Raw genomic sequence first — 23,539 nt, 5'->3', positions numbered from 1 at the left:
ACCTGAGCAGCAAATAAGACCCAAGGCTGGTGAAGAAGCACGTGGCTTAACTGAGAGAGCAACCAGGGGCTGCCTGTCAGGTGTGGGTGGAGAGGAGTTGGTTCAGGCGGGGGCGTAGGGGAATGAGTTCCCAAGGGCAGCAGGGCATGCAGGAGAAGACCGGGGTGGCTTTAGCCACCTCACTTCACACAGACATTGGTCTTTTCAGAGAGCATCACCACCTTCCTGGGGACAAAGAAGGTTCTCCTGGTGATGAGCATCCAGCTGCAGGTGAAATCCAAGTATGATGACTATATCTTGGTACGTGCAGAGTCTGGCTGGGTTCCTGCTTTCCCATTTTCCCCAGGCAGCCATTTCATGGCCGCAGCAGGGGACAGGGGTGGCTGCCATGTCACCACAGTCCCTTGTCACGCCAATGTCCCCCCCCTGCCTAGGTGCTGACGCCCTGGCGAGCCTATGTGCTGCTGGTGATGCTGCCGGTGAGGGTAAGTGCCAGGGACCCTGTGCCAGGGTAGAGCCCTGTGGCTCCTAGGAGAGCATCGCTCAGCTGCCTGGGGCACCTGGACCACCGGGTCTGGGAAGTCCCCAGGAGCAGGATGGGGAGGAGGGTGAGTCAGGGGCTGGTGAAGGCTGGGGGCATGGCTGGGCACCACCTGGGGTATGGGGAAGGGTGGAAGCCGGGGGCACCTTTGGGTCCTGCTTCTCCATCAGCACTGGGGCTGATCCTGCTCCTCTCACGCACAGATTCACAGCACCTTCAGCTTCCTGGAGGTGAGGGAGATGACAGTGCGAGAGCCCAGCTTGGTGAGTGGCACCAACACCCGTGGCAAACCCAGCCCGGGCACCCACCACCCCACCCTGTGCCCACATCCCCCTGTAGCAAACGCTGGCCTGGAGCCCACCATGGGAGCTGGGGCTGTCCTGCCCCTCCGTTGCATGCTGAGGGCCACCAGTGATGACCTGTGAGAGTTCCACGGGCTGTCAATCCCTTTGTCACCCATAAAGAAATCCTGTTACGCCTGGGGTATCACCCTCGGGGCTGGAGGTGCAGGCAGGCACCCAGGGGTGCTGGGGCTGAGCGTGGGTGCCTGTGCCTCTTCCCCTGCAGCAGCCACAGGCAGTGCCTAGCTGTGGCACCTCCTGCTCAGCAGGGACAAGGTGACAAACGCTTGCTGGCTTACGGAGGCAAAGCCAAATTTAGCAAGAGGGTGTTTTAAACCCTGGTAATCCTCTTAGAGAGGGGCATTGCGCGCAGGGCACGTGCGGCAGGTAGGAGCCGTGGAGGAGAGGGGCGGATCGGGATGCCCTGGCTTGGATGCGTGGGCTGGAGCAGCGCCGCAGTCCTCGTTAACTTCTAGCTTGGCTTTTGCTCATTAAAGCATCATCAGTGATGATGGCCCCAGCCTCTAAACAGGGATTCTGCTGCTCAGCAGGCTCTGCGTGGCTGAGCCCTGGGAGAGGAACAAAAAGGGGCTGGGCAGAGCAGGGGGTGCTGGGGTTGGGAGCCCAGGGTGGCGGGGGTGGTGAGACCCCTGGGGGGGCTGTGGGAGGCCCAGGGTTGCTGGCCGGCAGGCAGGGTGCAGGCAGCCCAGCCGCGCTGCCTGCTGCAGCCATGCCAGCAGATAATTGTCATCCCGATCCCACGCCTCAATCAGCATGTAATTAAATTAGGGAGCGTGTTGCCATGGGATTTTTCTTTTTTTTTTTTTTTTTCCTGCTAGGAACTGAAAGCTAAAAAAGCCTTAAAACCCGATTAGAGAAATTCAGGGAGGAAACCTCTGTCCTGCAGCTGTGGCTGCTGCAGGCAGAGTCAAGGCTGTTCTCATGCCACTGCCTTGGGCTGCTTTTGCATCAGCTTAGCTTGAATTTTGGGGGAGGTTTATGCCTTATTCTGGCACGTTAGGATCTCTTTCTTGTATTTTATCCTACAATATCTATCCTATTCCTGGTGCTTGCAGCCTTCCCTGTGCTCACAGTGCTCCAGCTGGGTTTATAGGCAGCGGCTGGGTGTTTGCAGTGAGGAGCCGATGGCTGTCACCGTTGTGTCTGGGGGCTTGGGGACGCTGTGTGCTGCCAGCTCATTCAGGCATCTCCTATTCTTTGGACCATGCAGGTTGTCATAGAAACAGATGCAGCATCTTACGCCTTCCGGTTCATGTCCTTTGATGATTTGGAGCAAGTTGTCATCCATGTCACCATGTCACTTAAGAAGGTCTTTCCAGACTCATCTCCTGGGTAAGGGTCTGCTGCTCCTCAGGGATAGTTGTGTAGGCATCGGATCAACGTCTGCTCAGAAAAACCACAAATTTGGGGTGGGTTCACAATAGCACCTTTTCACAGCAGAAACTCACAGTGATGGAGGCCAGACGTGGCTCCCCGATCACATCGGGAGGGATGCTGCCGGCCACCCTATGCACAAGGGTGGTAACTAAGCATAAAGTGATGGAGATGCTGCTCTCCTGGCTTACTGCCACACCCCTCTGGTCCTTCCCCAGGACGCTGCTCAGGAACTCCCCGCCCAACTTGTACGAGAGGATCCGGCAGATCACGGACTCGCTGGAGGAGATGCTGCAGAGCAGCCCTGGGCCCTGCGGTAAGCCCTTTTTTCCCCACACACATCTTCCCCAGGCACATTATCTCCAGGAGGGCTGGAGCACCCTGGGGACCATCACAGCCCAACACCCATTGATGTGACAGCCCCCACCCCTGCTGGCAGGGCACCCATGGTGGCTTGGGGCAGAAGGAGCCCTGCTAGGAGGGGACTGCTCTCCGCCAGCCCACCCCATCCCACGGGGCAGGAGCAGGTCTGAGGGGCCGCAGTTCCTCAGAAAGGAACAAGACAGCTGTGGGGCAAGGATGCTCAGTTCCACCTGTGAGGACACGCAGCTTCCACCCCCGTCACGTGGCATCGCTGCAGAGCCGGGGCTTTTCCCATAGCCTGGTCTGAAGTAGGATACCTCCATTATCATCACAGCAGTGCCCCTTGCCTTGTATCCATACGGATCAAGCAAAGCAAGCCGCAGCCCCCTGAGTTGCGCCATCATTTCGGCTGGCAGTAAACCCCGCAGGACACTCTGGCCCCTTTGAGGAGGGCAGGGAGAACCCTTGCCACCCCTTCTGAGCCCCCGCTGCCCCTCTCCTGCCTCCTGCCCTCCCCAAAGCTCTCCGCTCTGTTCCTGTGGCAGGCCTGCCAGCAAGGCTGCCTTCTCTTCATAGGGGGGTTTTCGGAGACCTACGCTGCTTTATGTGACTACAACGGCTTCGCCTTCCGTGAGGAGATCCAGTGGGTAAGCTGGCCTGTCCCACCAAGGAGCGGCAGCTGCCGTGTGCCACTTGGTGGGCAGGGAAGTGGGATGCTCGTGGGTGCCTCTGCTGCAGGCAGCAGCCCTGTGGGGCTGCCGGGGCTGGGACACCCCAGTGACCAGGGACATCCCAGAGCTGGGAACTGCAGTTTTGCCTGGCTTGAATACCTCCTGCTCCTTGCTGGGGTGGAATCAAAGTACAAGAGGGGATGAGATGCTGTTCCAAGACTGTCATGTAAGGAGAACCCTAGGAAATCTGGGACCTTGCTGGATGTCCCTAGCAGAGGAGAAGCTGGCTGGGACCCAGCCACAGCAGGACCAGCTGTCCCCCCCTGCCTCTGGGACTGACTCCAGCCCACCTCTCCCACACCCTCATTGTCCTCACCCTGGGGGTGTGTTGCCTTCTTCTGGCCAGTCCCTGCAGAAGTGCTGCAGGACCCACCGAGCTGTCCCACCAACGTGGGACATGTGCCCGGTCAGCCACAGCATCAGGGGAGGGTTTGGGCAAGGAGCTCCCCAGGGAGGGTCTCCAAGGGCTCAATTCCCTCCAGCAGCACTGAGCACCCGAGCCCTCCCCAAGACCAGTCACTGAGCCTGATCTATGTGTCCATCTATCCGGGCAGGATGTGGACAACATCTACCACAGCCAGGACTGCCGTGAGTTCAACCTGCTGGACTTCAGCCACCTGGAGAGCCGGTCAGTCTGCCAGCCATGCTGCCTTCAGTGCCCTCTGCTGCTTGAGCACTCGTCCTCATCCTGCCTGCTGTAGATGCAGGGATGGCCCAACACACTCCTCTGCTCGTGTTAGAAGCTTTTATTGCTTTACATGCTCCACGGATGCCACATCTGCAGGCTGATGCTCCCCCGCACCAGACACCACGAGCCCCATCCCATGGGACAACGGCCCCGGGAGGCCGGGCAGCTTCCCCGTTTGTTTTTAACACTTCACCCAGCCTGTGGGCTGCTTACAGGCGTGAGGACCAAACATCACGGCAGCTTCTTGCAGCTCGTGGCTGTCAGGTGTTTCCCTATGCAAAGCAGCTGGTGCCACTTGCCTCCCCCAAACTTGACGCTGCTCCTCCCAGCCCCCCAGACATCTGTTGTAACCCCACAGCAGTGCCGCCGGCTCAGGCTGTGCCCAGAGCTCTCCCAGTGGGGCTCAGCCGTGTCTCCATCCCAAGGAAGGTGGAGCAAGGGCTTGGCTTGGGGAAGGCAGCCACTGCGCTGGGGCATAGCAAGTCAGAGTTCTGGGCTGAGCCTTCTGGGGAACAGAGGATCTGTGTGCAGTTGGCCAAAAAGGAGACAGCTTTTGAAATGTCTTTGGACCCAGAAGTCAAAAAGAAATTTGTTCCCACTCAAGCGAAACCTGTGCTGTTCTTTACGTGAGAGCTCAGAATTAAAAAGAAAAAAAACCACCAGAGGTTTTGACAGAAGCATGCAAATATTTACATTAATTTTATTTTCCCTGAGGGAATAATCTGGGAAAGCTGAGCCCCGTGTGGGCTGCCTTAAACTCAGGGACCCCATTCCTGCTTCACTGAACACTCTTGGGGCACCCCAGGGTTGGGTGTCTTGGGGCACCCGTTTAGGACCAGGTTTGGCTCAGCCTGGCTCCTGATGCTGTCATCCTTGTCACCCTGCAGAGATGTGGCGCTGAGTGTCGCTGCGCTGTCCTTCAACCTGTGGTTCACCAAGGTCTCCTGCAAGGACTTCAGGCTGGTGAGTGCCAGTGCTGCAGCACCGGGTGCGCCGGAGGTGGCCAGGTTTCCAGAAGGGCTTTCTTCTCCCCTGCCAGAACCAAGAAATTTCGGAGCAGCTGCTCTACATGCTCAGCAAATCAGTGACGCTGGAGGAGCTGGTGCTGGAAAACAGCGGGGTGAAAGCGTAAGCAAAGTTGTTGCAGGGTGCTGGCATGGTTATGAGCAGGGTCTCAGCAGCCTGGTGGTGGTCCCCTCGTGCATGGAGCGAGGGGAGTCCATGCACCCAAGTGTCAGGGGAGTGTTGGTGCCTCGTCCCAGCCACAGCATGCTCCACTGGGAGCAGAGACCCCCTACAGCCTGCAAAACCTTGTTCAACCCAAGCATCCCACCCTTGGAGATGCTCTGCTTTCTCCTGCTGCCTCCTCAGATGGAGCCAGCTCAACTCGTTCAGCAGGCAGGAGCTGGTGGCACTTCCCTGTAAGGCTACAGGGTTGGTGGCCACATCTTCTGGACGTGGCCATACCTTGCTCAATGAGTGACCCTTCTTCCCACAGTGACTTTGCACAGAGGATGGCCCAGGCACTCAGCAACCACCCCGACTCTGTCTTGCACACTATCAACCTTGCTGGCAACCAGCTGGAAGACAGAGGTACCCAACCTCTGAGCCGGGATGAGTTTACGTCCATGAGAACTGATGTTCAACTCCAGATCCCACTGGCAGCTGTCCCCCACCAGGGACTGGAACTCGGGGTGGGATGGACACCAAGCTGCACTAGCACGGTCCCTCAGGGCTCTCTGCTCTTTCATCAGGGATCATTGCCTTCAGCCAGTACGTGAAGAAGAGTCCCAAGGGTCTGCAGAGCCTCAGCTTGGCCAGGACGACGCTCACTGCCAGAGGTACAGCCCAGCATCCCGCTCCCTGCCCAGGTGCCGCTGGGAGGCTGGGCACGGCAGCACTCGGGGCCAGGCTGGCACCAAAGGGGTGGCTGGAGGGGTTGCAGGGACACCCTGGAAAGGGCATCTTCAAGGATAGGGTGTCCTGCTGCCCCAGCTGTAGGAAAGTGTCCCTTTGTCTGCCCCATGGTTCCCTCCAGTACAGGGGACCTGCAGACATCCTCCTCTCTCCTGGGGCAGGTATAAGCACGTTATGCAGGGCTCTCACAGATAACAAAGCCATTGGCTCCTCCCTCCGGCACTTGGATCTTTCTGGAAACCCTGGCACCCTGGCTGGCGGCGACATCAGTGTGAGTGCCCAGGCTGTGATGTGGTGACACTACCTGGGCTCTGTCCCCAGTGTGGTTTGGATGGCTTCAGCCTCCTGGGGTCTGCGCCCTGCCTTGCAGCACCCAGGGACAGGGAAGTCACAGCTGCAGCACCTCCCTGCCTACCTGGGAGCAGCTGAGGGATGCACTGGGGACGTCCCCCTGCATCTCCTTGCAGGAGGGTGCGAGATGCCACCTGGAGCAAGGATTTATCCCAGGAGTGAGCAGCATGGGGCTGGGTCCTTCTGTGCAGGATTCATCCCTGTGCTCAGCAGGAGGGAGGAGGGGGGCTGGAGCTGGGATTTTTGGGTTGCAGGGTGCTGGCAGGGGGTCGGGGTCCTGTGCAAAGCCACTGAGCCCCCTCTGCTGACAGAACCTGCAGAGCCTCCTCCGCCGGTGCCGCTCACTCTGCCACCTCAGCCTGGCCGGCACGGACTGCCCTTTGGATGCTGTGAGTAACCGTGCGAGGGGTCGTGGCCAGGAGTCCCTGCCCCAGCCCCCTCCTGAAACTGTGCTGCGCTGCTGGGGGGTGCTGCCACCCATCCCACTGGCACGGGGCCGCGGGGACAGGGCGTGTGGGGCAGCGGGCAGCCAGCCCAGCGTCGTCCCGCTCTGTGCCCACTGCCGTGGGTGGGTGGGGAGCTCGGGGTTCAGCAGGAGGAAGAAGGGAACCCCAGCATGGGGCACACCCCCCCTTAGTACCCCTCATAGCTTGTCCCGTCCCATCTCCCATCCCTCCCTGAGCTGTGCAAGGGGCTGCAGCACCAGCTGAGTCCTCCTTGAACATGGCTCATGTTCCCACCCTGGCAGATCTTTGGAGCCCTGGTCCATGGGTGCCACACCAGCCTCGTTCATCTGGATCTCTCCAAAAATGTGTACTCCCACAAGTAAGGCCCCAGGACAGTGGGGAGGGGAGTGCAGCACCCAGCTGGGGGGCAAATGATGCCATGTTGTGCCCATCCTTTTCAGGAGGGTGAAAACCATCTCCCCTGACATCAAGGAGTTTTTTGGGCAGGCCTGTGCCCTCAGCCACGTCTCCCTGGCAGGTACCAAGCTGCCAGCAGATGCTGTAAGGTGAGGGGGGGGCTGTGAGTCTACCGAGAGGAATGGATTTGGGGTGAGCATGGTCTAGGGGGGGACCTCGCTCAGTGCTTTGCATGTTGAAAGGGCTGGCGGGTAGGATGGATGGAGCTGTGAGAAGCAGAGCTCTGGGAAGCATGTCTTCTCCAGCACCCCGCTCACGCTCCCTGAACTGTTGTGGGGTGCTCCATGGTGGGTGCTGGTGCTCCCGTTGCTCACATCGATGGGTGGCTTTGGTGACTTTTTCAGGGCATTGTTGCAGGGGCTGGCAGACAACAGCCACATCAGTGACCTGCACCTGGATCTTAGCAACTGCGAGGTGAGGGGCCAGCACCCATGGGTGCCGTCAGGCCAGCCAGGGGGTCCCATTGAAACAGTGGAGGAGGCTCGCTCTCTGTGCGGGGAAGGTCCATGCCCTGTCTGCCGTGGGGCTGGGGTGACATTCCTGACAGCAGGATCTTGTTCGCAGGGCTCAGTGCCTCCCCTTGAACTGATGTCTTGCTGTTTCTTCCAAGTTGAGATCAGCGGGGGCCCAAGTCATCCAGGATCTCATCCCTGATGCTAGTTCCATCAGTGACCTGGACTTGTCTGACAACGGTAGGTTGCTTTTTCCCCACCTGGGAGAAGGCCAGACACTGTGGCCTCTTTGGCAGAGGCTGGCTCAGCCTCGGCACCTGGTGAGGGTGGGGGAGCCCGCAGGGAGATGGGCAGGGTCTGTCGCCCCTGCCTGCGCTGGCTAAAGGAACACTGAACTGCACTCGCCACCTGTGAAAGTCCTGCAGCAGCTGCAGCACTGCAGGCTGTCTTGTAGGCTGGAGGCACACAGTGGTCACCACTGGATCCCTGCCTGAGAAATTACCACCTTATTAGGCTTTTATGGCTTTTTACCCCTGAAAACCACCCCCACCCCCACCCCACCTTCCCCAAGGTAGGCAGTCGTTCCAAGTGCTCTTCTCCATCTACTGATGTCCTTCCCAGTGTGCCAGACCTCTTCCATCACCTTCCAGCATTACATCCCACGGTAGGCAGCGGCGATGGCCCTTGCCTCTCCCCTTGTTCAGAGAAAGCTTCTCTGGCACAGGGTGTGGGGTGACTTCTTCATCCTCTCCAGCCTTGGGAGTTGCCAAAAATTCTCATTTCGCATCTTTTGTGGTGCAAGCCTCTTCGGCTCACTGAATTTGAGGCGGTCTCAAGTTGCTAGCTCAGGGTTTGAAGCAGTGAAAAGGTCTCCCTGGGCTGAAACTCTTCCCACCTCTCTACAAGAGTTTGCAGCTTCTGCTGCTAGACTTGTCCTTCCATGGCCTCTGAAGCCATGGACGAGCAATCCTAATTATCACAAACATCACCTCTGCCAGCTCTGAATTTCACCTAAAAGGCTCCAGACCTTAAGCAGCCTTGCTAAGATCTCCCAGCAGACCATGCAGCTCCTTGACAGCCAGATGGCTCTGGGAAAGCTGATGTGGTTTGGAGTCCTTCAAAAAACTGTTCAAGCCACCGATGCTCCAAAAGCTCATGGTCTCATCCAAAATTTTTGCCAGCCTTTGCTGAAAAATGCTTTTGGCTCTGGCTTTCCCAGCAGAGCAGCTCCACACAGGAGGGACAGTCCTGTAGGTGGGTCTCGGTGCCTCTTGGTCCTGGCTGGCGGAGCAGCTGGGTGAGCAGATCCTTGCCCACATCCCTGCCCCGTAGGAAGGATGTCACCTTTGCTTGCCAAATTTCCCTGAGGATGCTGCAGCTGTGAAGATGGGAGTGGAGGCAGCTGCAGGCAAGCTGTGAGAAGCTCTCCCACGCTGTCCGGGTGGTGGGTGGGTGATGGAGGGCACATTCCTGCAGGATGGCAGAAAGCAAGCGCCGTCTCTAGCTCCGTAAGTGCTCCCCATGGCTCAGCACAGCCTTGGCAGAGCAGGGGGCCCCAGAGCAGGTGCTCCTTCCCTGGAGTCACTCCTAGGGACCCCAGCTCTGCACAGGTCTTCGATCTTCTGGGGGGAGCCATGAAGAGCAGGAAGATGCTCAGGAGTTTCCCTGGGCATCTCTCCAGCATGCCACGCTGGCAGCTTGGTGGTTTTTCAGGTCTTCTGTGAGATACCACCTAGGTGCCACCTCTGTGGACTGCTTGGAGCACCCCTGTGAGTGTCTCCCATCTCTTGCAGGCTTTGACCCTGACATGGTGACGCTGGTGCTTTCCATCGGCAGAAGCAAGTCCATTAGGCACATCTCTCTGGGGAAGAACTTCAACATCAAATCCAAGTAAGTGCAAAGCCAGAGCAGCCAGGCCAGGAGCCATGCTGGCACCATGCAACCACCTCAACCCTCTCTTGCCATTGAAAGCCTGTGGGCTGGTTGGGAATGCCTGGGATTGCCTGCCCGTCCTGCCCGCTCCTGCCCAGCAGGGAGCCTGGGACCGTGGGGGGACATCACCTGCTCCTGGCACAGTTCCTATGGGACCGCAGGCACTGCAGGGCTAGGTCACAGCCTCAGGCAAGAGAGGGAGGGAGGACAGAGCTCTGCTGGCTGCCCCATGGCCTCGGGGGGTGCACGTGTAACCCCCTGCCTCTCCCCTCTCCCGCAGAGAGGGGCTGTTGGATGTCCTGCACCGCATTGTCCAGCTCACCCAGGAGGATGACTGCGTAAGTCTGGGTTGTCTTCAGACACCCCACTCATGCTTTTGGTCACCCTCCGCCACCACCGTGCCAGGGTCCCATCCAGATCCCTTCCAGCACAGGCTGGGAGCAAACTTCCCCCCCTCCCCCCACCATTCAAATCCTCCTGCTCTTATTTTCCTCCATCTGAAGCAGAAGCTCAGACAGAGAGCTGTTCCCGTTCCACTGGGAAAGCGGGAGGCTGTGTCTGGCTGAAGACATGGAGGACAGGCTTGGTGTAACCTGGCTGGAGCCCAGCTTTCCAAAAAAACCTCTTTTCTCCTCACTGCTGCCAGGCATCTGAGCTAAATCCAGGGTGTTGCTAAAGCACCCGTCGCCCTCCTGTTTCTTGGGGTTCGGCGTGACTTGGGCTCTCCTAAACCGGCACCAGGTGCCCACAGAACTGCCAGCCCAGTGGCCACTGGACAGGGATGGAGGCTGTGTCAGCAAGGGTGACACACGTCTTGACGTGTGTCCTGGCCACCTCTCCCCCTCCTTGTCCCCTTTCTAGCCTCTCCAGTCCCTGTCTGTGGCCGAATCACGCCTCAAGCTGGGAACCAACGTCCTGCTGAGTGCCCTGGGCAGTAACACCAGCCTCATTGCTCTGGACATCAGTGGCAACGCCATGGGGGACACGGGGGCCAAGATGCTAGCCAAGGCCCTGCAGATCAACACGAAGCTCAGGTAGCAGCACATTGCTCTGTGGGTGCCCTTCCCACCTCGTGCCGGGTGTCCCTGGGATGGTGGTTCTGGTTGTGGTGCTGATGCCATTGGAGGGGGCTTATCACGGCCCCTGGTGACCACAGATGTGGCCCTGGACCATTCCTGGTGCATAGTCAGATGCTGTGGCCGTGTCTTCCTCTCATGGCAGTCATCTGGCAGTGCTGGCAGGGGACGTGTGAAGAGCAAGAGAGGAGCAGCTCAGCCCTGGCACTTGCCAGCTCTTTGCCAGGCTCCTGCACAGCCCGTGGTGCTGCAGCCAGGCCCTTGCAGTCACTGCCCTCACCCATGCACTGGCATCAGTTCCTAAAATGCCATTTTTTTACCACATCATGCTCTCAAATGCAAGGCAGGGGTGTCTACAGGGGATGGGGAAGGTTCTCCCAGCCAGAGCTGTTCCTCTGGGGGACATCTGCCCTTGCCAGCAGGATGGGGCCTGGCTGTGTCCTCCCTGCCCTTCACTCCCTCCAGGCACCCACATGCTTTACAGCTCCTTGCAAAGTCCAAGTTTACATTTTGAATACTGAGATTCAGATTTTTAACCCCATTTCTAGGCTTTCTGGTACCTGGGGTCAGCCTTGGGCTCATTCCTTCTGGCACCCAGTGGGTGAGCACCAACTTTGGGGTGATGTGGGTGCAGGCAGGGCTCACTCGTGTCCTTTACTTTGCAGGACTGTGGTTTGGGACAGGAACAACACAACTGCCCACGGGCTCCTGGAGGTGGCTCAGGCTTTGGAGAGGTAAGGAGGGAGCAGCTTGGTCCTTCTGGCTTGGTACGACCATGCAAAAGAGCCTCTGGCACCAGTATGTCACCATCCCCAGGGCCTCTTGTCCCCTTGAAGCAGCAAGTGCATCACGCAGTTGCATACAGCTGGTCCACTGCTCGGCCTCTGCAGCCAGCAAAGCAACCTACCACCCGTTCGGTGGTGGCACCTTCATTACAGACCTCAGGGTCTCCCCTGGGCTCTGCATCCCAAGCTGGCACAGCCCATGTCACCCCAGGCTGTCCCCAGCAAGCACGGGCGGACCTGCTGTTGGTGGAGATGTGATGCTCTGCTGCTCCCTGCCCGTGAACGATGGGTAGAGGCTGCCCACCAGCCAAGCACACCAGCAGCTCCGGGGTTTGGCCCTGTTGCTTCTCTGCGGGGCAGAGGGAGAGCCTGGCTGGGTGGTTGCTGCCGCCCGGTCGGGGCCAGGCTCTGGCCGTCCCCACCTCCTGGGCTGGACCCTGCAGCAATGCCCAGGCTGCTGGTGGGTGGGCTCTGGGCTGGTTATGTCTGCGGGGAAGTGCATGGTGGGGATGACCCCCCGCAAGGCTGAGGGGGGTCCCGCAGCACCTGCTCACCCCTGTGCTGCCTGGCAGGAATTACACCCTCAAGTCGATGCCTTTGCCGATGAGCGATGTGGTGCAGGCATACCGCAGCAACCCTGAGAAAACGGAGGAGGCGGTGCACAAGGTGGGGGGGCCACGGGCTGGGGGGCACGGGGTTGGGTGCCACCGACACTGGCTGCTCACGGCCTCTTGCCTGCTACAGCTCCAGTCCTGCCTAACGAGGAACCAGCTGCGGCGCACGCTGCCCACGCAGACCTTCCGGCTGCAGCAGGGCATCCTCACCACCTCTTCTGAACAGGTTTGCCGGCCAAATTGCTGCGTGGGGCTGCCCTCCCCTGCCCCAAACAACCCTGGCTAGCTCCTGTAAGCTCTTGCAAGCAGCACAAAGGCCTTTCCACCTTTTCTGAGTGGAGGGCAGAGCAGTCCAGGGAGATGAGTGGGGCCAGGCAGAAAGAATGTCCCCAAGGAACCCTCCTGGTTGCACCCATGTGTTTCATGCACATGCAATGCTGGGATATCTCACTGCTAAGCTACCCCATGCAGCATGTTCCCAGTGCCCTGTGCATGCTCTCAAGCAAATCCCTGCCATGTGGCACCCCTGGTAATTAGGCAGGGATGCTCTGAGGGGCAGTATCCTGCCTGTGTGCCCCCCGCCCCATCAGGCAGGTCTGGCACATCCTTCTCCGGGAAAGTCACAGCAAGGAGGGGAACTGGCAGTGCTGCTCCGGCACCGACACATGACACAGCCTCTCTGCGCTCCAGATGGTGAATGAGATCTGCCTGAGCGTGCAGAAGCATGTCGACATCCTCAGCGCCTGCCCAGGCAGGGAGGCGGAGGCAGACATCCTCTGTGCGGAGGAGGCCATCAGGAATGCCAACCTCTCCATCAGCGTGAGTCCACCGCACCGGGAAACCCTTCAGCTTCCCTGGCTTCAGTTCGGGATCGAAGCAGGTTATCGATTAGTTAATGACATAATAACTGACAGTCAGGGAACACAAGGATCATCAATGCAACAGATGCACATCGCTGAGCACTTGCAGAACGTTAAAGAACAGCTGCAAATTTCTGAATCCCCTTCTTGAACCAGGCCCAAAATGTTCTTAATCCCCTCGCCCCAGAGGCACACCATTGTATGCACATCCTCTGGGAAGTGGGGGTTGCAAGCACACCCCCTCTTCAGCGAGGGCACCCCCTGCCCGTGCACCCCTCCTTGGGAGAGGTGGGTGCTCCAGCTCTGGGCAGATCCTGCAACCCACCGATACCCACACTGGTGAGAAACACCCCCTACATCCCCCAGGGGTCCCTCCCTGGGGCACCCACATCCCACCCTGGCTGGGTTCATCCCAGCGATGAGGATGCTCCACCAGCCCTTGACGAAGGCCAGCGTGCTGGCTGGGCAGCTCCCCACGCTGTCAGCCCTGATTTGATCCTGGTCTCACTTCCCTCTCCCCATCACACCTCTTCCTCCTCCTCCTCTACTTCTTTTCAAACCACCTCCTTTTCCTTTTTCCCAGCTCTCTTGGCAGCCCACTGGGTACTTAATCTGGTGGATATAGGATTTAATAGGACAGTGCTGATGGTGGAAAGGTGGTGAAGGAGTGGGAAAGGATCTTCCCTGATGTGGGCAGCAGCAGGGGAAGGAGGGTCAGTGGATGGTGGGGAGCAGCTGAGGGTCTGGTTGGGGGACACAGGGACCACAAGGGGCGAGGATACCCAACCCTGGCCTGGCAAAGGCAGGAGGTCACTGAGTCTCCCCAGCTGATGCAGGCAATGCTCTTGCAGCCAAAACCAGGACACTCTTCCATGGGGCAGCCATGGATGCAGGCTGCGCATTGAAGGATGGAAGGCAAGCATGAGGCGCCATGGGATGATCCACACCTTCTCTCTTCCCATGGCAGATCCTGCCCCTCTTGTACGAAGCAGGAAACACCCCATACCAGAATGGCAAGCTGCAGCACAAGCTGGAGTGTCTCACAGAGGAAGCATTGCAGACCTGCAGCCGGGAAATCCAGGTGGGCACCCAGGGGGATCTGCCAGGGGGGAGTGGGGAGCTGTCAGCAGCATGGGATGCTCAGTAGCCTCAGCCCAAGGATAAGGGACATGGTGTCTCCTGGAAACCATATGTATCCTGATAGAAAAGACATGGAAAACTCCCCTCTCCCCCCCAAACTTCAGGCGATCATGCAGGCAGTGCTGGACACAGCGCACAGCCTGTGCCCAGCTGTGGTGCAGAAGAGCGGGGTGAGGGACCAGCTGGTCAATGCCATGTCCGAGCGGATTCACCTCCAGGACCACCTCAACCTCAGCACTGTCCTGGACCAGATGGTCACTGATGTCTTCAGCAAGCTGAAGTGGGTGACGTGCCATTTTTCCTCCCTGCTCCACAGCTGGCTCTCGCCCATGGGGCCAGAGAAGGATTTGGGGGGCTCCCTACCAACTACTCCCCTCCCCACACGGTGGTGGCAGTGGTGTTCTAGATCCTGTTGCAGTGTTTTCTCAGCTGTGGCTTTGCTTCCCACTCGGATCCAGTTTGGATGTGTCCCTAGGGAGCTGGGATGTCCTGTGGGGTGATGTTCCTGCAGGCATGCTCCTGTGGCTGGCAGAAGGGAGCCCCAACCATCAATGGGGGAATGTGCTCAGCATCCTCCATCCCAGCCAGCACCTGCTCCCGTTCCCGCGCCGGCAGCATGCCCGCAGTGAGCCGGAGCCCAGGGCATGTCCTGGGTGCCCCTCTGGGTGCCACAGCTGAGCATCCATCTCCCCAGCAAGGGTCTCCTTGGGGGGGCTGGCCCCGTGGCTTGCAGGGGCTGTGGGTGCTGGCCCTGATGCCCATCTCTCCACTCCCAGCGAAATCAAGTTGTCCGTCACAGCTGCCATGGCTGACTGCATCGTGGATGTCGTGCTGGGAGACCTAACCATTGCCCAGTGCAAACTGGTGAGTGCTGGGGGCTGCCAGCACCTGCAGAACATGGATGTGGGATGGGGATGTGGGGCTGGGGTGCAGATGGGGATTTGGGTACCTCAGCATTGCCCAGGCACCAGCAAACGCGATGACTACAGATTTGCTATCTGGGAAGCAGGACAATTCCCACCCAGGCTGGTTTTCCTCCCAGGTAATCCTCTCCTGGTGCAGTCACAGCAGCATTAACAATCCTGAGTGAAGGCCAGGAGCGCAGCGTGGTGGAGGGTGCCGGGGTGAAGCCGGGCACCGGCTGCTCGTGCACCGGGGCGGCACAGGGCAGCTGCGCTGGGGCCAGTCACCAGCTAATCAGCCCTAAATCCGCTCACAAATCCCAGCCACGGGCAGGGAGCGGAGCAGCACAGAGCGTGCAGGGCAGCCGGGCGCACTTCAGTCCCTGGGATAATTTAAGCATTTCCTAATGGTTTTAGGTGGAGAGCCTCCCCAGGCAGGGGCTCGACCTCCCGGCGCTGCTGCCGGAGCTGGCTGAGGATGATGCCGCTGCACCAGCGAGGGGCAGGAATCCTCCGGACCTCGCCGCGGAGGAGGTAGGGTCTGACCCCACTGCCGCTGCGTGATGCCCACGCTATAACCACCTTTCATCCGCCTTACCAGATGATGCCAGGCTTAATGCTTCAGCCTCTCCGGGTGCACGCACCCTCAGCACCCACCCAGCGCAGCACTAAGGCAATTAGTGCTGGGAAATGGGACTGCTAGGCTGCCTGGCCATGCTGCCTGCCCTGCCAGCACCGACAGCGTGTCCTTGTGGTGGCCTGGGCTGGTCCCAGCCACACACAGCCCCTTCCATTGGCTGTGGCTTCAGGACCTGGGATCGAGCACAGTGTGAGGTCCTGGCTGGGGAAGCATCCGATCTGGCATCGTGGGTGGTTTTGGTGCCAGACCAAGATGAGGGGGTGCAGCCCTGGGGGTGATGGAGGCATTGCACCCATCACCGGGCAAAGCCTGGCTGACACTGGCAGGATGCTGCTCACCACAGCCAGCTTGTCAATGCCAAAGCCACCGCCGTCCCTCTCTCCCTGCAGTACAAGATGGCCCTGCGGAGGAAAAATAAGAATTTCAGGAGCATTCGGCCCACGCCAACTGTGAGAAGTAAGGTCACCGCATGGCTTTCCCTTTGCTGTGGCTCAGTGTGTGCCATGCCACCTCCACCAGGGCATGGCAGAGGGACTCGCAGCAGCCTGATGGGCAGAGCTCTCTGTGATGACGTTACAGGCTGCAGGCAGCACCTGGCAAGGATCTGGCCCCTTTGGAGAGCCTCTCCTGGTGCTGTGGTGTGGGTCCACAGGCAAAGCTTGCTGTGAGCTTGCTCTTGTGCTGGTTTTGGGGGTGCAGCTGGCTCAGTGCCCATGGGCAGGGGGGTAGATGCCCTGAGCTCCCTCTCCACACAGCCAGGCAGGGGTGGGAGCCAGACAGGTGCAGTCTGTGACTGCAGATGCCACAGCATCTCCTCCTGCCATCCCAGGGACCACCCTGGGTATGGGCATCACTGACCTGCCCAGCACCCCTGGGAGCCTGGCACAGAGGGGAAGGAGACATTGCCCAGGGCTGTTCCTACTGCTGATGTTGCCCCACAGAGCCCTGTGTGCCCAGGGAGGGGGCAGGATCCAGAGGGGGCAAAGGCAATGAGCAGCTGATGGGTGACTTCTGCTTTATGGGGCTTTGGCTGTGATGCATACTTGGCTTTGGCTGAAGTAGAGCTTGCACTACACCCGAGTGCCTGGCACCCAGGTGTCCCCAGGGGACCCCTGGAGTCCCCAGGCCCAGCAGCACCCTGAAACTCAGCAGCACCCTGACCCCTGGTGTTCCCCAGCCCAGCAGCACCCTGACCCCTGGTGTTCCCCAGCCCAGCAGCACCCTGACCCCTGGTGTCCCCCAGCCCAGCAGCACCCTGATCCCTTGAGTCCCCAAACCCAGCAGCACCCTGACCCCTGGTGTCCCCCAGCCCAGCAGCATCCTGATCCCTTGAGTCCCTGAGCCCAGCAGCACCCTGACCCCATCCAGCTGCCTGCAGAGCAAAATGGGGTGCACTTGTGGGTGCCGCTTGCCGAACCAGCACCGGCAGCGCTTGTGCCGGCCAGTTGCTACTTGCCACAGGTCTGAGAGCTTGCTGTGGGGGTCTGCTCGGTCCCTGCCGGAGCATCCTGCCCCTCCGCCCCCAGCATCTACTCGGGGGACCACAGCACACACACACCCCCGCAGCCCCACCCCCGCACCCCCTGTGGGTGCTCCCCGCCGAGCGTGGGCGATGCTGTGGGAGGCTGGGTGCCAAGCGGGGCCCTCTCGCCCCCGGTAGGTGTCTCGGAGCTGGAGCCGGCGGGCCGGGAGGCGAGCGGGCTGCGGGCGCACCGGGCGCCGCCGTCACTCAGCCTCGCCGCGCCGCCGGCACGCCCTGCCCGCACAAAGGATGCGGAGCCTGCGAGCCGCCCGCCGCCCGCCGCGCCCGCGCTCATGGACCTGCCGACCGCCGGCCAGCGGCTGGAGCACTGCACCAAGGCCCGGCCCCGGCCCAACCGCCGCCACCGGCAGCCGCCCCGCAAGCCCAATGTAAGCGAGGGGGGAGTGGGCAAGGAGGAGGGGGGGTGCTGGGGGTTCTTTGGTTGGGGTTTTTTTTCTTTATTTTAAATTTTATTTCCAGTCGGGTGAATTACTGCGCTCGGTATTTGTTACCAGGCAGGAAAATGAGATGCGCGGAGCCGCGGCTGGTTAATTATCCCGCATTCCAGCCGCTGCCGGAGCCGCCTCGGAGGAGGGGGGCAGCCCAAAAGGGTGGGCAGGGGGGTGAGGGAAATCATCCATCCCCTTTCCTGCTGCCCGCCGGGAGCTGCCGAGCGGTGGGAACCGGCAGGGAGGGAATGAAAATCCTGCAGAGTTTGGGCGCAGAGGGCCGGCGTTCGGCAATGGCTCCGGCTCCTCTCTCCTCCTGCGCCCCACTCGCTACCCCCCCCAGACCCCCCGGCCCCGAAGCGCCAGCAGCCGCCGTGGCCCCCGTGCTGCTGGTGGGGCTCTGCCCGCTGCGGTGGGGCGAGCTCCGCTTGCCCCCCCACCCCCCACCCCCCAAGGGCAAGCAACTGGGGATCCCACCTTCGCAGCCCCCTTGCCAAAGGAAAAGTAACTTTTGGGTGCAGGCAGCAGAGGAGTCTGTTGCCGTCCCCTGGGCCGGATCCTGCTGGCATCACCTCGTCCCCATGCCACTGTGATGCAGCTGGATCCTTCCACCTGCCAGAGAGCCTCAGCTTGCACGGCTGCAGTGATGCTTGCCCTCGGACCATGGTGGGACCAACCAGCGCTTGCTGTGGGGCAAGAGGAGCGGCAGGAGCCGTTCCCCGCAGGCAGGGTGATGCTGGTGGCTGGCAGGGGCCAGGCAGGCCTGGGGGCCACCACCTTGGCACGTCTGTCCACATGGGATGGGCACGCTCAGCACCCAGGGTTGGCCAAGCTCTGAGCAAGGATAGGCTTTGATGGATGTGATGTGATGGGGAGAGCAGATCTTGGATGGCTGGAACAGGTCCTGAGCGGCATCAATCCAGCCATAAAGCAAAGTCGTTATGGATTGAAATGCCACCAATGGCGAAGCACCTCCCTCTCGTCAACAGGAAGCCACCGATGTGGTGCCACATGCTGGGGTGAGGAAGGTGCTGTGGAGGAAGGCTCAGCCATGGCATGGACTGCTTTGCCATGGGGATGGAGTGGGTAGCCTTCATGCAGGCTGTGGTGGCACTCCAGGGTTGGACTTGAGGATGAGCACCAGCCTGAAGGATGCAGACACAGGTCCATGCATGTCACCCACTCCGTCACCCACCAGCAGCGTGGGTGTCCCTTCCTTGGCGCTCAAGCGGAGGAAGCATCGCTGCCAAAGGGACACCCCTAGGGAGAGCAGGGTGGGAGACCTGGCCCAGCCCTGCGAGGGCTGCAGCAGGATTTGCCATCGCATGTCATGAAGGAGGGGCAAAGGCACCTTACCTGTGTGTAAGGCATGTGTGCCAGAGTGTGTATGGATGCCATACCCTGGCCACTGTGCTGGGGAGCCACCAGCACCCCACAGGTGGCACCCAGCAGGGTGCAGGGGGCTGACAGCTAAGCTGCCCTGCCTGCACAGCAGGGTGAGGAGCTGGCGGGAGCCTGGGGCAGGCTGTAGCTCCCAATGCCCCAGGGGTGCAGCAGGATTAGAGCTGGGATGCAGCTGATAACACCATGGTCTTGCCTTCATGCTGGATGCACAGTGAGACAGAGGGTGCCAGCACCCATCCTGCATGGTCACCCGCTTGCTTGTGCACAGGCGTGGGTGACCGTTGTTCATGCATGGGGGTATCTTTGCCCTGTGCCGGGCTGATGGCTGTGCTTGCTCACAGGTGCAGCCCGTGGCCTGCGAGAACAGTGAGGACAGGAGCATCACCCGCGTGGATGAGGGGCTGGAGGACTTCTTTGCCAAGAGGCTCATCACAGAGGAACTGCCGTAAGCCCAGGAGGGTACCCAGGGCCCCACACCCACCCAGCACCCTGGCACACACCTATCCCTGGGGTGTTGGCAACCCCCCCTGCCTTTACCTACCCAGCAAACACTGCTAGTCCCAGTGCCAAAGGGATGCTGGGAAAAACATCACACCCAGGGGCATCACCAAGGACAAGGCTGGTGGAAGAGGGCTGGGGTGGCAGCCATGGGGTGCAGGATGCAGCCAGCACTCCACTCCCACAAGCCTGAGAAGGGGCCATGGGGTCTCTCCCATAATGGGGAGGCAATGGGGCAGTACCCATGGGGTGTCCCATGCTAGGAACGGCTGCCCTTGCCAGGACACTGTCACGTCAGGTGGGGTGTCTGGGGTCTGGGGTCCATCCTTTCATGGTGGGCAAGGTGGGAAAAAAATGATCCCTAGCCCCTCAGCAGCACGGAGCTCACCTTTCCCAACGCTGCTTCTCTCCCCAGCCCCACTGCTCCGGAGACCTGCCCGGGATCAGCCCCTCTGGCCACCTCTGGCTCCCACACCCTCAAGAAGAAAATCGGGAATTTTTTTGCCTTCAAGAAACCCAAATCCAGCCGGGGCTCAAGGTGTGAGAAGGAGCCCGAGGGTGGACCTGCTGTCCCCAGGAGCAGGCGCTCGATGCTCAGTGACATTTTACGAGCCCCTAGCAAGGCGGGCGAGGCGGGCAAGCCGCTGAGTAAATCGGAGGAGGGAGGACTCGCTGCCAAGCCGCGGGCAGAGCCTGAGCACTGCCAGACCCCCGACTCTGCCCGCAGGATCCGGCCCAAGTACTCACGGGAGGGCAAATCCCAGTCACTCATATTGCTGTCCGGGGAGGATGAGGATGCGCTGGGCATCAGGCATGACAAAGTAAGTGCTGTCACCGCCACCAAGCCACCACTGCTGACCCTGCTCTTCAGCTCACCCTGTGAGAGCTGCTCCCTCCCAAGGGCACAGTCAGCTGGGTACTGCTGGGGGGGGGGCGACACACGGACAACGACCAGAGTGATAGCTGGGGACATCCCCACTGGGTTGTGGCCATGCTTCCACCTCCTGGGGGCATGGCTGGGGTTGGGGGCATGGGTACCCCGCAGATGGGTGCTGTGCCCCTGGCAGCGCTGTGTCTGTCCTGCAGAAGAGGCACCTGGAGAAGAGCGAGGGGGAGCTGCCCGGCTCCTTCGAGCAGTGTGTGCAGGTCATGCTCCACCGCATCGGCGTCACCAAGGGCCCAGCCGCTGAGGGCAAGAAGCAGCAGGTGGGGGAGCAGCTCCACTTTTGGGACAGATCCTGCACGCAAAGGGTGGGTGGAGGTGGCGGTCCATGGGATGGCGGTCCCCCAGCCGGGACTGGCAGCACCCAGCTCTGTGCCACCACTGCCCGTGGCCTCTGTCCTGTCAACCAGCCCTCTGCCAGGGGGACCCATATGTGGGCTTCTATGCACTGCATGGTGTCTGTCTGTCCTTCCCTGGCATGCACCCATCCCCTGCAGCCACCCCGGAGCCTGGCAGCACCCTGCCCTCTGCCACCTATCACCCCTGAGGGCACTGCCACCCTGACCCCCTGCCTGAGCAGGTTTCTTTCCCCTTGCAGAGCAAAGACAGCGAGATCAAGAAAGCTGGCTCAGATGGTGAGGAGCTGCATCCCTCCCAATGCCCGCCCAGCTGGGCACCCACGGGTGGGCACAGCCGGGCTCCCAGCAGCGGATCCCACCACGTCCCCCCCGGCTGGGTGCTGGTGGCACGGGGCAGACCCCAGCTCACTGATGCTGGCCTGTGGCTTGTGCTTACAGGGGATATTGTGGACAGCTCTGCAGACTCTCCCCCCTCCCTGAAGGCTCGCACACACTCCGTATCCACAGGTGGGTCACCCATGGGTGCTAGGGGGGTCACACAGGCCCCCCGGGCAGAGGGCTCTGTCCCCTCTGCTAGTACCAAGCAGTGCTATGTGGGGACTGGAGCCAAGAGGGACTGGTGGGCACGGGCACCCAGGCAGGATGCCCAATCCTGGTGATGGCAGATGGAATCCCAGCCCCTTGCCTGGTCCCTGGGGGGCTGCAGGCTGGTTCCCAGTGCCAGTAGCCATCCCCTGGGACCATCCCCACCGGGCACCCACAGCTCTGTCCTTCCTTCCCTATAGATGCACCCTTCCGCAGCCCAGCCACCGCGATGGAGCCCGGTGGTGGCACGGCTGAGCACCGGCCAGCCTGGAAAGCCCTGGGCTGGCAGCTGCCCACCGAGCCGCTGGGCACCAGCTCCGACCAGCCCCGCTGCCCCCTCCTCCTGGCCGAGCCCGGCGGGCTGCCGGAGCCAGGGGGCCGGCAGGGCTGGAGCAGCAGCCTGCCGCGGCCAGGGAGAAGCACAGCGGCAGTGCTGCCACGAAGGGTCAGCCATGGTGGGGAGGTGGGTGCCGGCAGCGCCCTGGCCACCCCGCCTGATACCGAAGGTAGGGATGCACAAGCTGCCACGGGGATCCCCCATCCCACTACTGGGCCCGTTTCTGGAGCCCCCTGGGCAGGGAGAGCAGGGGGGACACCCAAGCACCCAGCACTGAGTGCTGGGGGGGCTGCCAGGAGGCCGGGGTGCTGCAGGCCCCCCACCCCGACGGCACAACCGCCCCCCCCCCGTTGCTTTTCCAGACAACCGGCTGATGCCACGGCTGGTGGCACCACGAGGGACCAGCCGCAGAGCTGTGTCTGTCCACGAGGAGCAGCTCAGGGAGCCCGAGTGCCTGGCAGCGCTGGGAAGTAAGTGGGAGCTGGAGTGGGACCCCACACCCCCCCCCGGCAGAGGAGGCAGGTGGTGGCACAGTGAGATCCCACATACCTGGTGGTGCTGCTTGTCCCAGCTGGCGGGCAGCCACCCACAGTGCTGGGGTGATAGATGGCAGCATTGCGGCTCTGGGAAGGTCTCAAGGGGGACTTGGCATGGGGATCAGCTCCGGTAGCAGCCAGGCTTGGCAGGCAGAAAGGGAGACGGGAGCCAGATGGCTGTGCCCCGCCGTGATGCGGGGCTGGGCTGTGTTCCCCACAGTGGGCACCATCCCCCTGCGCCTGCGACGGTCGCCTGTGCTCAGGCGGAGGACCAAGCACAACTCCCTCCCTGAGCCAGAGGGTAAGCCCGGACTGTCTGCCCATGCTGCAGGTGAGACACCATGCTCCCCTCCACGGTAAAGGGGGGGGGGGCATGGAGGGTGTCCCCCCCCCGCGCTCACGCCAGCACCCGTGACCTCTCCAGGTGCCACACCGCAGGACTGGCCCTGTGCCAGGCTGGAGGAGCCGGAGGCTGGAGCAGAGACCGATGGCGAGCGGCTGCAAGCCCTGGCACAAACTGTTGCAAATGCACAAGGCTCAGCAGCCGTAGACCAAAGACACCCGGTGCCAGGCTGGGGGGAGCCAGCCCTGGGGCAGTGACACCCCTGCATGCTGCTGCACTGCTCCCAATAAATCCCTGCAAGCAAGCGCACAGTGCCAGGGTGGTTGGCAGCTGGGGTGCAGAGAGCAGACGGGGCACAGGTCTGCTCCGTACCGGGCTGGCGTGGATGCAGCCGCAGGGCCGGCTAATGACAGCATCACCCACCGTATGGCCAGGCCACCAGCATCACCCAGGAGGGCAGGGATGCCCAGGGACTGTGCCAGAGCCCTCAGGATGTGCCAAGTGGCATCACCTTCCCTGGATGGCATCTGCCACTGCAGGCTGTGGAGCGGGGAAGCTGGTGATTTTAGGCAGCAGCTGGGCAGGCAGCAGCAGTGCTGGCAGCCAGTCATTTTTAGCAAGTGTTACCAGGGCCCATTTACCACCCCAGCTCCTCACCCCACGGGGTACCGCCCTCTCCAGCCTCCCCTCCAAGTTGCAAGTTTCCATCAGCAGGACCACGAGCCATGGCATTCCAGCATGCAGCTTCCCCAGCCGAGCTCCAGCCACGCCTGCCTCGCCATCCCCGCAGCCTCCCCGCCAGCACCAGTGTTACCCCAACACCCAAACAGCTTTCTCCTGCGTTGACCTCCGCTCCGGACCAAATGCATTCCTTACATGGATGTTTACAACAAAGCAGCAAGATGCTTCTTT

At 61.0% G+C, this 23,539-nt stretch overlaps 1 protein-coding gene across 1 annotated transcript; it reads left to right on the top strand.

Annotated features, from left to right (window-relative positions):
• Positions 1 to 447: 447 nt before the first annotated feature.
• CARMIL2 (capping protein regulator and myosin 1 linker 2) lies at positions 448 to 23,483 on the top strand. The gene is made up of 38 exons (XM_037409333.1): positions 448 to 485; positions 745 to 804; positions 2,114 to 2,235; positions 2,496 to 2,593; positions 3,217 to 3,287; positions 3,926 to 3,999; positions 4,947 to 5,022; positions 5,099 to 5,187; positions 5,558 to 5,652; positions 5,814 to 5,900; positions 6,138 to 6,247; positions 6,639 to 6,716; positions 7,076 to 7,152; positions 7,235 to 7,339; positions 7,595 to 7,664; positions 7,861 to 7,942; positions 9,496 to 9,592; positions 9,915 to 9,972; positions 10,496 to 10,668; positions 11,376 to 11,444; positions 12,068 to 12,161; positions 12,240 to 12,335; positions 12,800 to 12,928; positions 13,937 to 14,050; positions 14,214 to 14,389; positions 14,886 to 14,973; positions 15,429 to 15,545; positions 16,041 to 16,107; positions 17,312 to 17,562; positions 19,368 to 19,471; positions 19,940 to 20,345; positions 20,611 to 20,730; positions 21,066 to 21,102; positions 21,265 to 21,333; positions 21,612 to 21,917; positions 22,111 to 22,218; positions 22,505 to 22,615; positions 22,709 to 23,483. The coding sequence occupies exons 1-38, from the start codon at positions 471 to 473 to the stop codon at positions 22,882 to 22,884; spliced, it is 4,275 nt and encodes a 1,424-aa protein (XP_037265230.1). The 5' UTR covers positions 448 to 470; the 3' UTR covers positions 22,885 to 23,483.
• The last annotated feature ends 56 nt before the right edge of the window (positions 23,484 to 23,539 follow it).

Source organism: Falco rusticolus, chromosome 15 (assembly GCF_015220075.1).
Source record: "Falco rusticolus isolate bFalRus1 chromosome 15, bFalRus1.pri, whole genome shotgun sequence".
Lineage (NCBI taxonomy): Eukaryota > Metazoa > Chordata > Aves > Falconiformes > Falconidae > Falco > Falco rusticolus.
This window is presented reverse-complemented; position numbering and strand designations above follow the sequence as displayed.

Bases quoted from the DNA above. Each gene is read 5' to 3' on its own strand.
- CARMIL2 (XM_037409333.1), top strand. The intron at 7,665-7,860 runs GTGAGGGGCCAG...GTTTCTTCCAAG, and splicing joins TGGATCTTAGCAACTGCGAG to TTGAGATCAGCGGGGGCCCA. The intron at 12,162-12,239 runs GTGGGGGGGCCA...TGCCTGCTACAG, and splicing joins CGGAGGAGGCGGTGCACAAG to CTCCAGTCCTGCCTAACGAG.